Here is a 15,826-nt window from a genome sequence, read left to right as displayed (position 1 = left end):
CAAAGTAAATTGTGAGAAGCTGGAAGCAATCCCACTAAAATCAGGGACTAGACAAGGCTGTCCACTCTCTCCCTACCTATTCAACATTGTACTTGAAGTCCTAGCCAGAGCAATTCGACAACAAAAGGAGGTCAAGGGGATACAAATTGGAAAGGAAGAAGTCAAAATACCACTTTTTGCAGATGATATGATAGTATATATAAGTGACCCTAAAAATTCCACCAGAGAACTCCTAAGCCTGATAAATAGCTTCAGTGAAGTAGCTGGATATATAATTAACTGAAACGAGTCAATGGCCTTTCTGTACACAAAGGATAAACAGGCTGAGAAAGAAATTAGGGAAACAACACCTTTCTCAATATTCACAAATAATATAAAATATCTTGGCGTGACTCTAACTAAGGAAGTGAAAGATCTGTGTGATAAGAACTTCAAGTCTCTGAAGAAAGAAATTAAAGAAGATCTCAGAAGATGGAAAGATCTCCCATGCTCATGGATTGGCATGATTAATATAGTAAAAATGGCTAAGTTGCCAAAAGCAATCTACAGATTCAATGCAATCCTCATCAAAATTCCAACTCAATTCTTTTATTTATTTATTTATTTATTTATTTATTTATTTATTATATGTAAGTACACTGTAGCTGTCTTCAGACACTCCAGAAGAGGGAGTGTCAGATCTTGTTACAGATGGTTATGAACCACCATGTGGTTGCTGGGATTTGAACTCTGGACCTTCGGAAGAGCAGTCGGGTGCTCTTACCCACTGAGCCATCTCACCAGCCCATCCAACTCAATTCTTTAACGAATTAGAAATGGCAATCGGCAGATTCATCTGGAATAACAAAAATCCTAGGATAGCAAAAACTCTTCTCAAGGATAAAAGAACCTCTGGTGGAATCACCATGCCTGACCTAAAGCTGTACTACAGAGAAATAGTGATTAAAAACTGCATGGTACTGGTATAGCGACAGACCAGTAGACCAATGGAATAGAATTGAAGACCCAGAAATGAAACCACACACCTATGGTCACTTGATCTTTGACAAGGGATCTAAAACCATCCAGTGGAAGAAAGACAGCATTTTCAACAAATGGTGCTGGCACAACTGGTGGTTATCATGTAGAAGAATGCGAATTGATCCCTTCCTATCTCCTTGTACTAAGGTCAAATCTAAGTGGATCAAGGAACTTCACATAAAACCAGAGACACGGAAACGTATAGAGGAGAAAGTAGGGAAAAACCTCGAGGATATGGGCACAGGGGAAAAATTCCTGAATAGAACAGCAATGGCTTGTGCTGTAAGATCGAGAATTGACAAATGGGACCTCATGAAACTGCAAAGCTTCTGCAAGCAAAAGACACCGTCAACAAGACAAAAAGACCACCAACAGATTGGGAAAGGATCTTTACCTATCCTAAATCATACAGGGGACTAATATCCAATATATATATATATATATATAACTCAAGAAGGTGGACTCCAGAAAATCAAATAACCCCATTAAAAATGTGGCTCAGGGCTAAACAAGGAATTCTCACCTGAGGAATACTGAATGACTGGGAAGCCTTAAAAAATGTTCAGCATCTTTAATCAAAAGGGAAATGCTAATCAAAACAACTCTGATATTCCACTTCATTCCAGTCAGAATGGCTAAGATCAAAATTTCATGTGACAGCAGATGCTGACTAGGAAGTAGAGAAAGAGGAACACTCCTCCATTGTTGGTGGGATTGCAAGCTTGTACAACCACTCTGGAAATCAGTCTGCCGGTTCCTCAGAAAATTGGACATAGTCCTACCGTAGGATCCCGCAATACCTCTCCTGGGCATATATCCAGAAGATGTCCCAACCGGAAAGAAGGACACATGCTCCACTATGTTCATAGCAGCCTTATTTATAATAGCCAGAAGCTGGAAAGAACCCAGATGCCCCTCAATAGAGGAATGGATACAGAAAATGTGGTACATTTACACAATGGAGTACTACTCAGCTATTAAAAAGAATGAATTTATGAAATTCCTAGCCAAATGGATGGACCTGGAGGGCATCATCCTGAGTGAGGTAACACAATCACAAAGGAACTCACACAATATGTCATCACTGATAAGGGGATATTAGCCCAGAAACTTAGGATACCCAATATATAAGTTACAATTTGCTATACGCATGAAACTCAAGAACGAAGACCAATGTGTGGACACTTTGCCCCTTCATAGAATTGGGAACAAAACACCCATGGAAGGAGTTACAGAGACAAAGTTTTGAGCTGTGATAAAAGGATGGACCATCTAGAGGCTGCCATATCCGGGGATCCACCCCATAATCAGCTTCCAAACGCTGACACCATTGCATACACTAGCAAGATTTTGCTAAAAGGACCTAGATATACCTGTCTCTTGTGAGACTATTCCAGGGCCTAGCAAACACAGAAGTGGATGCTCACAGTCAGCTAATGGATGGATCACAGGGCCCCCAATGGAGAAGCTAGAGAAAGTATCCAAGCAGCTAAAGAGATCTGCAACCCTGAAGGTGCAACAACATTATGAACTAACCAGTACCCCGGAGCTCTTGACTCTAGCTGCATATGTATCAAAAGATGGCCTCTTCGGCCATCAGTGGAAAGAGAGGCCCATTGGACTTGCAAACCTTATATGCCCCAGTACAGGGAAACGCTAGGGCCAAAAAGTGGGAGTGGGTGGGTAGGGGAGTGTGTGTGTGTGGGGGGAGAATATGGAGGTCTTTTGGGATAGCATTGGAAATGTAAATGAGGAAAATAACCTAATAAAAAAAAGAAATAGATGAATCTATTGTATTTCAGGAAGAAATACCCAGATAGAACCCAATGTGTATAGAGAGACAAGGTCAGGAGAGGAAAGAATTCTGTTGTGTTATGTTTTGGTTTTTTTGTTTTTGCTGTTTTTTGTTTGGTTGTTGTTTCACTTTGGAGCCAGTACTCACCAGGTAGTAGAAAACGAGCTCTTTCAGCACTCCTAAGTCCCCCTTCAGAATAAAATGTGCCTGAACTGTGTGAATCTGGTTGCAGGGCAAGATGCTGCTGGTCTCTTTGACAAGGTAGATGTAGCTCTTGCTGAGGGAATAAACAGCATAGGCCACATGCTCTGCACTTGCATATCTTTCCTCCATGCAATAGAAAAAGTAACATGAATCTTTCCCTTTGTGGTTGACCTGGAGAAACAACAAAATACTATGCTGTAGATTGCCTAGCAGACAGAATATCTCTTCTGTGATTAATCAGTGGATTTTCCCATTTCATTTAATGATCGAATATTTTGTACATGTTATTAAAACTTGAGGGAAGTTCATTAGATGGATTGATGTCTAACACCCTGAATTTTCAGAATCGAAGCAAATATTTCTACCATGGAAGAGGGAAAAAGGAAATGCATTATTTTTAGGAGACAAAGGAACCATTTATTGTGCATCTAATATATAATGAAAAAATTTACAGATGTAAATTATATTGAATAATGAATGTACAAAATAATGATTTAACAGAAATATTTTCATATATTAATTTAGTGTACTCTGAGTATCTTCATCCACCTCACAATGAAATCCTATGTCTCCTGCTGGCTCCCTTCTTCCGTAATCGACCCTCTCTGCATTCGTTCCTCTGTTTCCCTAGGTTCCACATATGGGGGACTTAAAGACATAATTTCTCCTAGTCTCATACTCATTCCTTATAATGACAATCTACAAATCCATTCATTTCTCTATAGACAAGATGACTCTCTTTTAAATATATGAGTAAAAGTCCAATGTGCACATATTTACAATTTTCTCTATCCACTCATGTACCTGGGATTTCCCCCATGTGTCCAAGTTCATAAAAGTATGAGTGCAAGAATGAATTATTCAATCATCCTGTTTATTCTTTTCTGTTGGTTACCTCTCAGTTTGGGGCAAATCTCTCACACCTAACCCTACCCCAGAAATTCTCTCTATACCTGAACTTCCACCTCCCTGTTTCCTGCCGAAGATAATATGCTAATGGCAATTTATTGACAGGTGATACTTCCATAAATTGCCCAAGAGATTCTCTGTAATCCAGCAATAGGTATTAAAATTGGCTCCATTTCTCAACACTGTTGAGAACTGATGAGACTGCCATAGGGATGTAGATGTCTCAATTATATGTTAGCTTTGATTCATATGGGTATATATGGGCGTCGCATACCTGTATTCTATACTGGTTTTACTTTGGAGTTTTGTTGAATCTCTGAGCTTAATTGTCATAATAATTTAATGTCATACCTGCTGTGAAAATAGATTCTTTTGTTTTCATAACCTGCAGTTTATTGAGATCCATATGTGTTGAGCATCTTTGTGTGTTTCTTGACCTTTTGTAACTAGTGTCTTGAAAACAGACATCTACTGAGATGACCATGTGGTTTTTAACTCTTGATTCTATTTATATGCTGTTTTACAGTTGTTAGCTTACATTTGTGAAACCATCCATGTATTCTTAGTACAAAGTCAGTTTTATCATGGTATATAATTTGCTTAATGTGTGGTTGAATTTGGCATGTAAGAATTTCAGTGTGGTCTTTCTTTTAACACTCATTGGTAAATTAGTGTGAAGAGTTCTTGTCACTGTATACTCATCTGCTTTTGGTCTCAGGTTTATTCCAGATTCATAGAACAGCTTTGGAAGCATTCCTTTTTTTGAATCTTTATACAACAATATTTCCTTTTTGAAGTTTGGTTCTATTCAATAATGAGATCTTCCCAATCTCAGATTTTATTGTGCCAGGTCTCTTTAATTGTTTCTTCAATTCTATTTCTCATTGCCAATCCATTCAGGTTTTTCACATCCTTTTGGGTCACTTTTGGTAGAATATAAATATCCAGAAAATCATTTATTTATTCTGGATTTTAAAATTTATTGTAATGAACGTTTTCAGATTATTTTGTAAGAAACCCATGGATTTCACAGTGTGTGCTGTAATAGTAACCTCTAATTGGCTAATTTGGGTTTTAACTCTCTTTGGGTTTAGATGAGGGCTAATCAGTTTCACTTGTCTTTGTGATTTCAGTATCATCGTTGGTTTCTCTGGACCTTTTTACTGTTCCCTTTGGTCTCTATTATTCTGCTATATTTATTATTCATTATTCTCTATCATTCTGCCATATTTATTATTTCCTTCCTTTCATCAATTTTGAATTTGGCCTGTTCTAGTGGTGCTAACAAATTGAGGTACAGCATTAGGTATATTATTTATTTGATATCTATGTGATTACTTAGTGCAGAATTTTATTCCTTGTAGACTGTACAAAATTCTTTTCTCTTTTTCTCAGACTTCCTTTTCTGCTACTTTAGTAATAAAGCTTCTCTCTATTTTTTAACTTAACTGTTTAAGTTACATTGTATTTTCCATTTTGAATTCTTTGGAACTGGGGGTATAGTGGCTGTTTTTAATATTTTAAATTGTATCCACACATCAGATTTGCTTTGGTGTTGATGAATTTACTGAATTTTTTCTATGTTCCTGGGATTTGCCTTTAAAAGAGAGCTACTCATTATGAAAATTTTTTATAATACCAGATGTTCTATAGGTATCACTACAGATGTAAAAATTAAAACATCAAAATGGGTGAAATATGAAAAAATGACTTACTATAAATCTCTTAATTTTCCTATAACTGAACTCAAAGCTATTGAAGCATATGAAATATTATGTAAATAATATTACAAGTTTAATCTTAAAAATTATTGACAAAATTGGGGACACACACACAGTGGAATAAATAAGAGATTATATATTTTACCCAAAAAAATCAGGAAACAAAAATTGTGAAATAACCTTTTTTTTCTTTATTCGATACAGGGTTTCTCTGAATAGCCATGGCTCTCCCCCACTTTGTAGACCAGGCTGGCCTCAAACTCAGAAATCTGCCTGCCTCTGCCTCCCAAGTGCTGGGATTAGTGGCATGTGCCACCATGACTGGCAAAATAATTTTTAAAAATTGAAATCTGAGAAATAAACAGATCAGTAAGCTAAATAAAGTTATGTGGAAGATTTCACTAATAGTTTAGATCCAAAGGAAGAAAAATACCAGGGATTTGAGATAATCGAAAATTATTTTTACACGTAATGAGTGGTAAAGAAAAATTAAAAAATTCTTGCTACAACTTTCAATGCCTCTGGAACCCTGATAAGATTCAAAGTTTGAAGATGTTGCTGTCCCACAGAAGTAAGAATTTGAGGATGCATAGCACCTATCCTTGTCTATATAGATAAAAATGGACCTTTAATCATTGTTTTACATGAAGGTCCTAACTTGAGGTATTGAAAACATAAATAAAGCAAAAGATACAATGGAATAAAAATGTTGTTAAAATGTGTTTGCAATGTATGCTCATACTTTTATTAATAATCAGAACATTTTTGTGTTTTTCCCTTAAATAAGAGAGTTTGGCATGGATTTTTTTTTCATTAGGCTATACATCATTGAGTTCAAGCTGTTGCAAAGCCTTGCCTTTTGTCTTTTGTCCTCCTCATTTCTTACTTACTTTGATATGGAGGGAAGAGCCCGAGAAGCCAGCAGTGTCTATGGAGAACTTTGCCAGGCCATGCTGATCAGTGGTAGTAGCACTGGTATAGCCAAGTACTTGTGCTTTGATGAAGACTCTCTCATTTGGGATAGGGTCTCCCTTGATATCCACTAGGCGGACCTAAGTTGAACAAGGAAGAAAAGTATAGTCTAAGCATGGAAATATGACAAAGAATGTAAGAGAAAACACTGTTTCAGTGTTTTAGAAAGATTTCAAAGATGCATCAATAAATTCAGCACATGCAAAAACTGGTTCCAGAAAATCCATACCAGCAGCACTAGTTATGCTGTGAAAGTATAAAGGCTGAAGGTATCATATTCTTAACACCGTAATAAATGCTTGATAGATGCTTTCTACTTTCTTATTATTCATAAGAAACCATCATTGACTCCTTTGTGTAAAGTACGGGAAACAGATGCTCTGTCAATATCACAAGAACAACTTGTGAGGGCACAGAGGCTAATGGAGAGCGTGGATCTGTTATGAGTATGTAGCATATGCTGCTTCACCATTGAAACACAGTGACACTTTGGGGTGTAAGGTTTTCAGAAAACGTATTTATAAATAAAAATTTTGCAGCCTATGTTTTAGATTTGGAGCCTCCAGATAACCTAAGTCTTCAGTTTAGTTCTGAAAATTGAACTCATATACTTGGGCATAAGAAACATACACTCCACCCCTAAGCTGCACTTCTTGTGTTGCAATCAATGATGTCAGACATGCTTAATATCTAGCAGAATGGCTTTGGTTTTGAAGTACCACTCTACAACTAAACAGGCTATGAACCAAAAAGCACCTTACTTTCACAAAGAATGGAATCCCATGTCTGAAGTGTGAATCTGCCTTCAGAAATATGAGCTTGTTTGTGATTCTTTCAATTTTAGTTGTTCCATATCCATTGAACTCCAGTCCTGAAGAAGAAATTAGTGACAACATTGAAAGCCTAAGTTGGTTAGAGAGTTGCTTGCTTTCTGTGTCCTTTGAACCACCATTTTGATGTGAAAACGTGTCAGTTTTCACAGCTTCATCTTCTATATTCTTTGGTTACCCACATACCTGTCCCTTCTTCTGTAACAGTTGCATTCACATGGAAAAGCTGAACCTCATAATTCCTTTTCTTTGATTGGAGCTCAGTGATGTTCACTTCTTGTGTACTGCAGCCATTGTTGTCTAGCTGATATGTAAGATAAAAGCAAGGTAACATGGCACACTTGTCAGATCAATGGTTTACTCAAATTCACTCATGAGGACTTCTTTCAGAAAAATGACAGCTTAGTACACGATGTTCTGGTTATAAGCATGGGACTCAGCTCAAACCCTGGGCTCATGTATGCCAAGGTCATGACCAGTCCCAGTGTTGCCTTGGCTTAGTCATCTATAAAAATAGTGATTATCTATAAAGTACTAAGTGATATCTATTAAGGAGTATTAAGTAAACTCACAATTATAATGTCTGAAGCAATTAACTTGCATGCCATTAGGATTTAATACTTAATTTCTATTATTAAAATAGCAACCCCAGGCATGGATGTAGCCCAATGGTACATTTTCTAGCAGGCATGACACTGTTGCCTTGAAACCTAGTGGCAGTAAGTCAAGTGAAGTCCATTCCCAGAGTGAAATGGTGTTTAGAAAAGTCTTCATAAGAAAGAATTGAAATTATTCTGAACTGTGAAAGACTCACCAGAATCATTGTTTTGTTCTTAGTTAAATTTTACCTTCACTGTTTACTTTTTTTTTGCCCCTTTCATCATTACAATTATTGTTGGTTTAGTAGTATACTTTATTTCATTTAGATTACTATGCTCAAACAACTTCAGTTTTCTGCTGTTGTGGCACTTTGTCTGGATCCCTTTTCCCTTTCTGTGCTGCCTCATCTGCCCAAACTCCATAGAAGAGGTGCCTAGTCTTACTGCAACTTGATATGCCAGGGCAGGTTGATACCCATGAGAGGCCTTCCCTTTTCTGAGGACAAGGGGAGGAGCAGTGGGCGGGTGGGGTGAGAGGAGGTGAGAAGGAAGGACTGGGAGGAGAGGAAGGAGGAGAACCTGTGAGCAGGTATATAAACAAAATAAATAATTAAAAAAAAGAAATACAAGAAACACAATCAGCATGGAAGCAGGACATGTACAAAGGGCACATCTTTTCACTAACTGCATCCTAGGATACAGGAATTGTCACAGTGTTGGACAAGTAATCCAATAGTCTAGTTTTGGAAATAACTAGTGACCCAAAAGAGAATTTAAGCAAGTAGATGAGGATATGGATGCTATCAATTCATACAAGACTGAGAAACTCAGCAACAGATGTTATGATTAATAAAAGATAAATAGCATGTGAACCAACTCGAACAGCCAATACAGAAATAAGAATAAAAACAAAATTATCAACAATAACCCTAAGTGTAAATGATTTTGAACTCTTTAATTTAGAGTCCTAGGCAAGGGTTCTTGCTGCAGCAATGCAAGTGTAAGAACCTGGAGTGGGAGCTGGGGACCCCATGGGTTGGAAGAAAATGGCAGGTAAGCCGGCCTTGGGTGAAATCGCAGGCTTCAATTAGGCCAAGCTGAAGAAAACCAAGACTCATGAACAGGATAACCTGCCAACCAAAGAGACCATTGAACAGGAAAAGAGGAGTGAAATTACCTAGAAGCCTGGGAGGATTTCCCCACCCAACACCATGAACTCTGAGACCCCCTCATGATGTAGAAGAAAGAAAATGAAACACTGCAGAAAAACATCTGGAAGACAGTCCAAGTGAGAGAGACATATCTAGTCCTGATGGCTGCTGAAAATGAAGAAAAAATAGAACAGAAATAAATGAGGTGATAATATAAATCCAAGATTCAGAAAAAAGAACAAACAATCCAAACTCTGAATTAGTAGGTAGGAAGAAATAATAAAAACCAGAGCAGAAACTGGTGGAGCAGAGAAGAAATAAAGAATACAAAGAATTAATGAGTCTAAGAGACAGTTATTTAAGAAGATATGACCAAGAACAATCTTTGGCACAATTGACCAAAAGAAAGAAATAAAAAGACCCAAGTTAATAGAATCAGGAATGTGTAGGGTAGAACTACACAGAAATTAAAGAGAATTGGACTAGTATAAGAGAATACTTTAAAAACTTGTACTGAATTAATTTAGAAAACTTAAAACAAGTGGAAAGATTTCTACATTCGTGCAAAACACAAATGTTAAATGAAGAAGTAATGGATAATTTCAACAGTCACATAGACTCTTTTGAGAGCAGCCTACTATTGCCATTTTCCTTAATCAATGTATACCTGACTGTATCCAAAGTCTTATCCTTACAGATGCATGTGGGTATTACCTCACTAAAGAATCTTATTTTTCAAGAGACAGGGACCTTTATATTCATCCACAAACCATCAAAGTGCAGAGAATTGTTTGTGATTGCTGAAGCCAAACAATACATCTCCAACATAACTCCTACATCAAAGGATCGGGGAAAATCATGGAATAAGGGTCAGAAAGATTGTAAAATCTACCAGTTGCCTGTTGCTAAAACAGGGAAAATACACCCATAAAGATCTCAACAATGTGGTTGCCTGAACAAGATTTACAAAATGGAAAAAACAAGTTAACCTGCTAATGTGGTGGAAAGGGGAAGTTTCACAAATTCCCACTCCTAGATAAAGAGCTACAGGTAAGCAATAGTTGCTGACAATGACTGGGATGAATATAAAAGTCTTTGTAATTCAAGAGTCAATTGGCCCTACAGATAACATAGAGTTCAGGCAGACTTTTGTAAAGTACAAATGATATCTTCCATAATTATGGGTATTATTGAGCAGGAAACTGTTTAAGATAAAAGCCTAGAAAAGAAGAGTCTGGAATAGATTCAAGTATGGCTTTCCCTCATCTGCTGAGGAGACAAGCTTGTGTGTTTAACATTCTTGTGTTCTCTAATTCTTATGTATGAACACAAGAGCCTCAGGTCCTATCCATCTCACACCTTGTGGGTGAGACTTCAACCTAGTACAGCCACTACCCATATCAGAATAGATGCTCCTCAGACAATGAAAGGTCAAGGTACCATATGACCACCTATCAGTGTTGTACCCTCCAAATTACTGATGCTAAGTCTCTGCAGTTAACTGTTTTTTGCTTGTTGGAAGCCTCACCAAAGAGTCTCCAGTATTGTGTGTGGTTCGCCTCTGAGTTTTTTCCCTGCAAAAGCTCCCATCTTCCCTCCCTTCCATGCAAGCACAGCACACTGGCAGTTGGTTTCATTGCTCCATCTCCCTGCAGCAAGTTCAGGGCTTCCCCCCACTCCCAGGCCACTCAGAGGGAACCCAGACTGGTGTTAGAATGGCACTTCCCATAAACACCCTCCTTAATAAAAACACCCAGAGAAGCCAGATGCTAGCTTCATACAGCCTCCCTGCCTATGCTACACCAAAACTACCTCTCCCACTGATAAACAGTTGAACTCTTCAGGTGCCTGTCGGTAGGTCCTTAAAAATATAACAAACTCAAAGAAGTTTAAGGCCCCAGGTTTACATCATAGAAAAAAGGTAATCAGAGGTCACAGACAGTTATGGGTAGCCATAAAATTAGTTTTTGATAACCCCACAAAAGACACTCTTTAATTGCCCTCACAGCATAAGTCCATCCTACCAAATGGCATAGGGTTTGAGTTATTACCTCCCTAATACTGCCTCCACTCCGCTTTACCCTAAGCATTCAATAAATTCCTAACTGCACTGTATATAAACTCAGTGCTCTTCAGACTCGTTATCCCATGAAAGTGGAGGCTTGTGATGAGTCCAGACTCAAATTAATAAAAAAAGATTCTCTCGGAGCCATCTTGGGCATGAACTCAGAGGATGGTCCCATGGTCCCCAGAGGACTCTCCATGCTGCAGGCACCCTAGCAACCCAGGATCTTAGGACACTGGTGAGTGGAACACAACATCTGTTCCAAACCAATCGTGATAGGCCTGTGACAACAGGACTAGGAACATAAGAGCATTGCCTGAGTAGCGGCTCGGGTTTCCTCTGATTGGTGCTGGTATACCTTGGTTTCAAACACATCTGATATCCCCATGGTCCCAAGAGGAGACACCACTTCCAGGCTCTGTAACACACCCAGGATCTTAAGATTCCAGGATCCAAGGATACCAGGACCTTGGTCACACCAGGATCTGTGTCTCAGAGGAAGCTTGACTGCCAAGAACTCTGACACACCTAGAATCTCAGATTCACAGGATCCCAGAATCACAGGATCACAGAGAAAGCTGGACTCTGAGGAGTCATGAATCAACCAGGATTATAGGAAGGACAGGCTCCAATTAGATATATTGAGGGCAGCAAGGTCTTGAGATAATCAGATGGCAGGAGGCAAGCTTAAGAACAGGAGCAACAGAATCCAAGGTTATTGACATCATCAGAACCAAACTCTCCCACCACAGTAAGTCCTGGATACAGCATCACACCAGAAGAGCATGATATGGATCCAAAGTCACTTCTCATGATGATAATGGAGGATGTTAAGGAGGAAATAAATAACTCTTTTAAAGACATACAGGAGAACACAGGTAAACTGCTAGAAGCCCTTAAAGAGCAAACACAAAAATCCCTTAAAGACTTATAGGAATACACTACCAAACAGGTGAAAGAATTGAACAAAATCATCCAGCATCTAAAAATGGAAGTAGAAACAATAAAGAAATCACAAATGGAGACAACTCTAGAGATAAGAAATCCTAGGATAAAAATCAGGAACCATAGATGTGAGCATTAGCAACAGAATACAAGAGATGGAAGAGAGAATCTCAGAAGATTCCATAGAAAACATGGACACAACAATCAAAAAAATGCAAAATGCAAAAAGATCCTAACTCAAAACATCCAGGAAATCCAGGATACAATGAGAAGACCAAACCTAAGTAACATAGGTACAGATGAGAATGAATACTTTGAACCCAAAGGGCCAGTAGTATCTTCAACAAAATTGTAGAACAAAACTTCCCCTGGCCAGGCGTGGTGGCACACGCCTTTAATCCCAGCACTCGGGAGGGAGAGGCAGGTGGATTTCTGAGTTCAAGGCCAGCCTGGTCTACAACGTGAGTTCCAGGACAGCCAGGGCTATACAGAGAATCCCTGTCTTGAAAAAACAAAAAACAAACAAACAAACAAAACAAAAACAAAACAAAACAAAACAAAAAAAAAAAAAAACCCTTCCCTAACCTAAAGAAAGAAGATGCCCATAAGCATACAAGAAGCCTACAGAACTCCAAATAGACTGAACCAGAATTGAAATTCCTCCTGACACATAATAATCAGAACGAAAAATGCACTAAATAAAGACAGAATATTAAAAGCAGTAAGGGAAAATAACACATAAGGGCAGACATATTAGAATTACACCGGATTTCTCACAAGAGACTATGAAACCTGGAAGATCCTGGACAGGCGTTATACAAACCCTAAGAGAAAACTAATGCCAGCCCAGGCTACTATACCCAGCAAAAATCTCAATTACCACAGATGGAGAAATTAAAGTATTCCATGAAAAAACCAAATACATACAATATCTTTCCATGAATCCAGCCCTTCAAAGGCTAATTAAGGGTAAACTCCAACACAAGGAGGGAAATTATGCCCTAGAAAAGCAAGGAAGTAATCCGTCAACAAACCTAAAAGAAGATAGCCTCAAGACCAGAACCCAACGCTAACAACAAAAATGACAGGAAGCAACAATTACTTTTCCTTAATATCTCTTAATATCAGTAGACTCAATCCCCCAATAAAAAGACGGACTAACAGCCTGGCTACACAATCAGGACCCAACATTTTGCTACAGACAGGAAACCCACCTGAGGGACAAAGACAGACATTACCTCAGAGTAAAAGGCTGGAAAACAATTTTCCAAGTAAATGGTCTGAAGAAACAAGCTGGAGTAGTCATTCTAATATCGAATAAAATTGACTTCCAACCCAAAGTTATCAAAAAAGACAAGGAGGGGCATTTTATACTCATGAAAGGTAAAATCTTCCAAGAGGAACTCTCAATTCTGCATATCTATGCTCCAAATGCAAGGACATCCATGTTCATTAAAGAAACTTTAGTAAAGCTCAAAGCACAAATTGCACCTCACACAATAATATTGGGAGACTTTAACACCACATTCTCATCAATGGATAGATCATGGAAATAGAAACTAAACAGAGACATATGGAAACTAACAGAAGTTATGAACCAAATGGATTTAACAGATATCTACAGAAAGTTTTATCTTAATACAAAAGGATATGGCTGTTTCTCGGCACCTCATGATACCTCTTCCAAAATAGACCATATAATTGGTTAAAAAACAGGACTCAACAGATACAAAAATATTGAAATTATCCCATGCATCCTATTAGATCACCGTGGACTAAGGCTGATCTTCAATAACAACATAAATAACAGAATGCCAATATTCACATGGAAGCTGAACAACACTCTACTCAATGCTAACTTGGTTAAGGAAGAAATAAAGAGTGTTTAGAGTTTCATGAAAATGAAGCCACGTACCTAAACTTATGGGACACAATTAAAGCAGTCTTAGAAAGAAAACTCCTAGCTCTGAGTGCTACCAAAAAGAAACTAGAGAGAGCATACACTAGCAGCTTGATAGCACACCTAAAAGCTCTAGAACGAAAAGAAGCAAATTCACCTAAGAGAAGTAGATGGCAGGAAATAATCAAACTCAGGGCTGAAATCAACCAAGTAGAAACATAAAGAACTATACAAAGAATCAAGAAAATCAGGACCTGGTTCTTTAAGAAAATCAACAATATAGATAAACCTTTAGCCAGACTAACTAGAGGGCACAGACAGGGACAGTATCCTAATTAACAAAATCAGAAATGAAAAGGGAGACATAAAAACAGAACCTGAGGAAATTCAAAACATCATTAGATCCTACTAAAAAAGCCTATGGCCAACAAAACTGGAAAACATTTATGAATTGGACAATTTTTCTAGACAGATACCAGGTACCAACGTTAACTTAGGATCATATTAATGATTTAAACAGTCCCATATCCCCTAAAGAAATAGAAGCAGTCATTAATAGTCTCCCAACTAAAAAAAAAGCCCAGGACCAGATGGGTTAATTGCAGAGTTCTATCAGACCTTCAAAGAAGACCTAATTCCAATTGTCCTCAAACTATTCCACAAAATAGAAACAGAAGGTATTCTACCCAGTTCAATCTATGTAACCACAATTACTCTGATGCTTAAACCACACAAAGACTCAACTAAGGAAGAGAACTCCAGACGAATTTCCCTTATGAATATCTACTCAAAAATACTTAATAAAAGTCTTGCAAATCGTGTCCAAGAGCACATCAAAATGATCATCCATCATGATCAAGTACGCTACATTTCAGGGATGCAGGGATGGTTTAATCTATGGAAAACCATCAATGTAATCCACTATATGAACAAACTCAAAGACAAAACCACATGATCATCTCATTAGATGCTGAGAAAGCATTTGAAAAAAATCCAACACTCATTCATGACAAAAGTCTTGAAAAGATCAGGAATTCAAGGCCCATACCTAAACATAATAAAAGCAATATAAAAGAAACCACTAGCCAACATCAAACTAAATCAAGGGAAACTAGAAGCAAACCCACCAAAATCAGGGACTAGACAAGGCTGCCCACTTTCTCCCTACCTGTTCAATATAGTACTTGAAGTCCTAGCCAGAGCAATTAGACAACAAAAGGAGATCAAGTGGACACAAATTGGAAAGGAAGAAGTCAAAATATCACTTTTTGCAGATGATATGATAGTATATATAAGTGACCCTAAAAATTTCACCAGAGAATGCCTAAACTTGATAAACAGCTCCAGTGTAGTAGCTGGATATAAAATTAACTCAAACAAATGAGTGACCTTTCTCTAAACAAAGGATAAACACGCTGAGAAACAAATTAGCGAAACAACACCCTTCATAATATTCACAAATACTATAACATACCTTGGTGTGACTCTAACTAAGGAAGTGAAAGATCTGTATGATAAGAACATCAAGTCTATGAAGAAAGAAATGGAAGATCTCAAAAGATGGAAAGATCTCCCATGCTCATGGATTGGCAGGATTAATATAATTAATAACTTGATTAATGGCTATTTTACCGAAAGCAATCTACAGATTCAATGCAAATCCCCATCAAATTTCCAACTAAATTATTCACTGAGTTACAATGGGCAATTTGCAA

The 15,826-nt window shown here is 37.8% G+C and overlaps 1 protein-coding gene and 1 pseudogene across 5 annotated transcripts in view; one reads left to right on the top strand and one right to left on the bottom strand.

Moving 5' to 3' along the window:
* Mug2 (murinoglobulin 2) overlaps positions 1-15,826 on the bottom strand; it is a 79,240-nt gene that overhangs the window by 42,237 nt on the left and 21,177 nt on the right. For all 5 annotated transcript variants that reach the window (XM_006505699.2, XM_006505700.2, XM_006505701.2 and 2 more), the window contains 4 exons: positions 7,638-7,755; positions 7,383-7,492; positions 6,540-6,701; positions 2,963-3,190 (listed from right to left, as the gene is read on the bottom strand). In XM_006505699.2, coding sequence (XP_006505762.1) covers positions 2,963-3,190; positions 6,540-6,701; positions 7,383-7,492; positions 7,638-7,755 — 618 coding nt within the window. The remainder of the gene's footprint in view (positions 1-2,962; positions 3,191-6,539; positions 6,702-7,382; positions 7,493-7,637; positions 7,756-15,826) is intronic.
* Positions 9,097-9,231, top strand: Gm44184 (annotated as a pseudogene).

Source organism: Mus musculus, chromosome 6 (assembly GCF_000001635.26).
Source record: "Mus musculus strain C57BL/6J chromosome 6, GRCm38.p6 C57BL/6J".
Classification (NCBI taxonomy): domain Eukaryota; kingdom Metazoa; phylum Chordata; class Mammalia; order Rodentia; family Muridae; genus Mus; species Mus musculus.
Note: the sequence above shows the minus strand (reverse complement) of the source record. Positions and strands in the feature narration are given on the sequence as shown.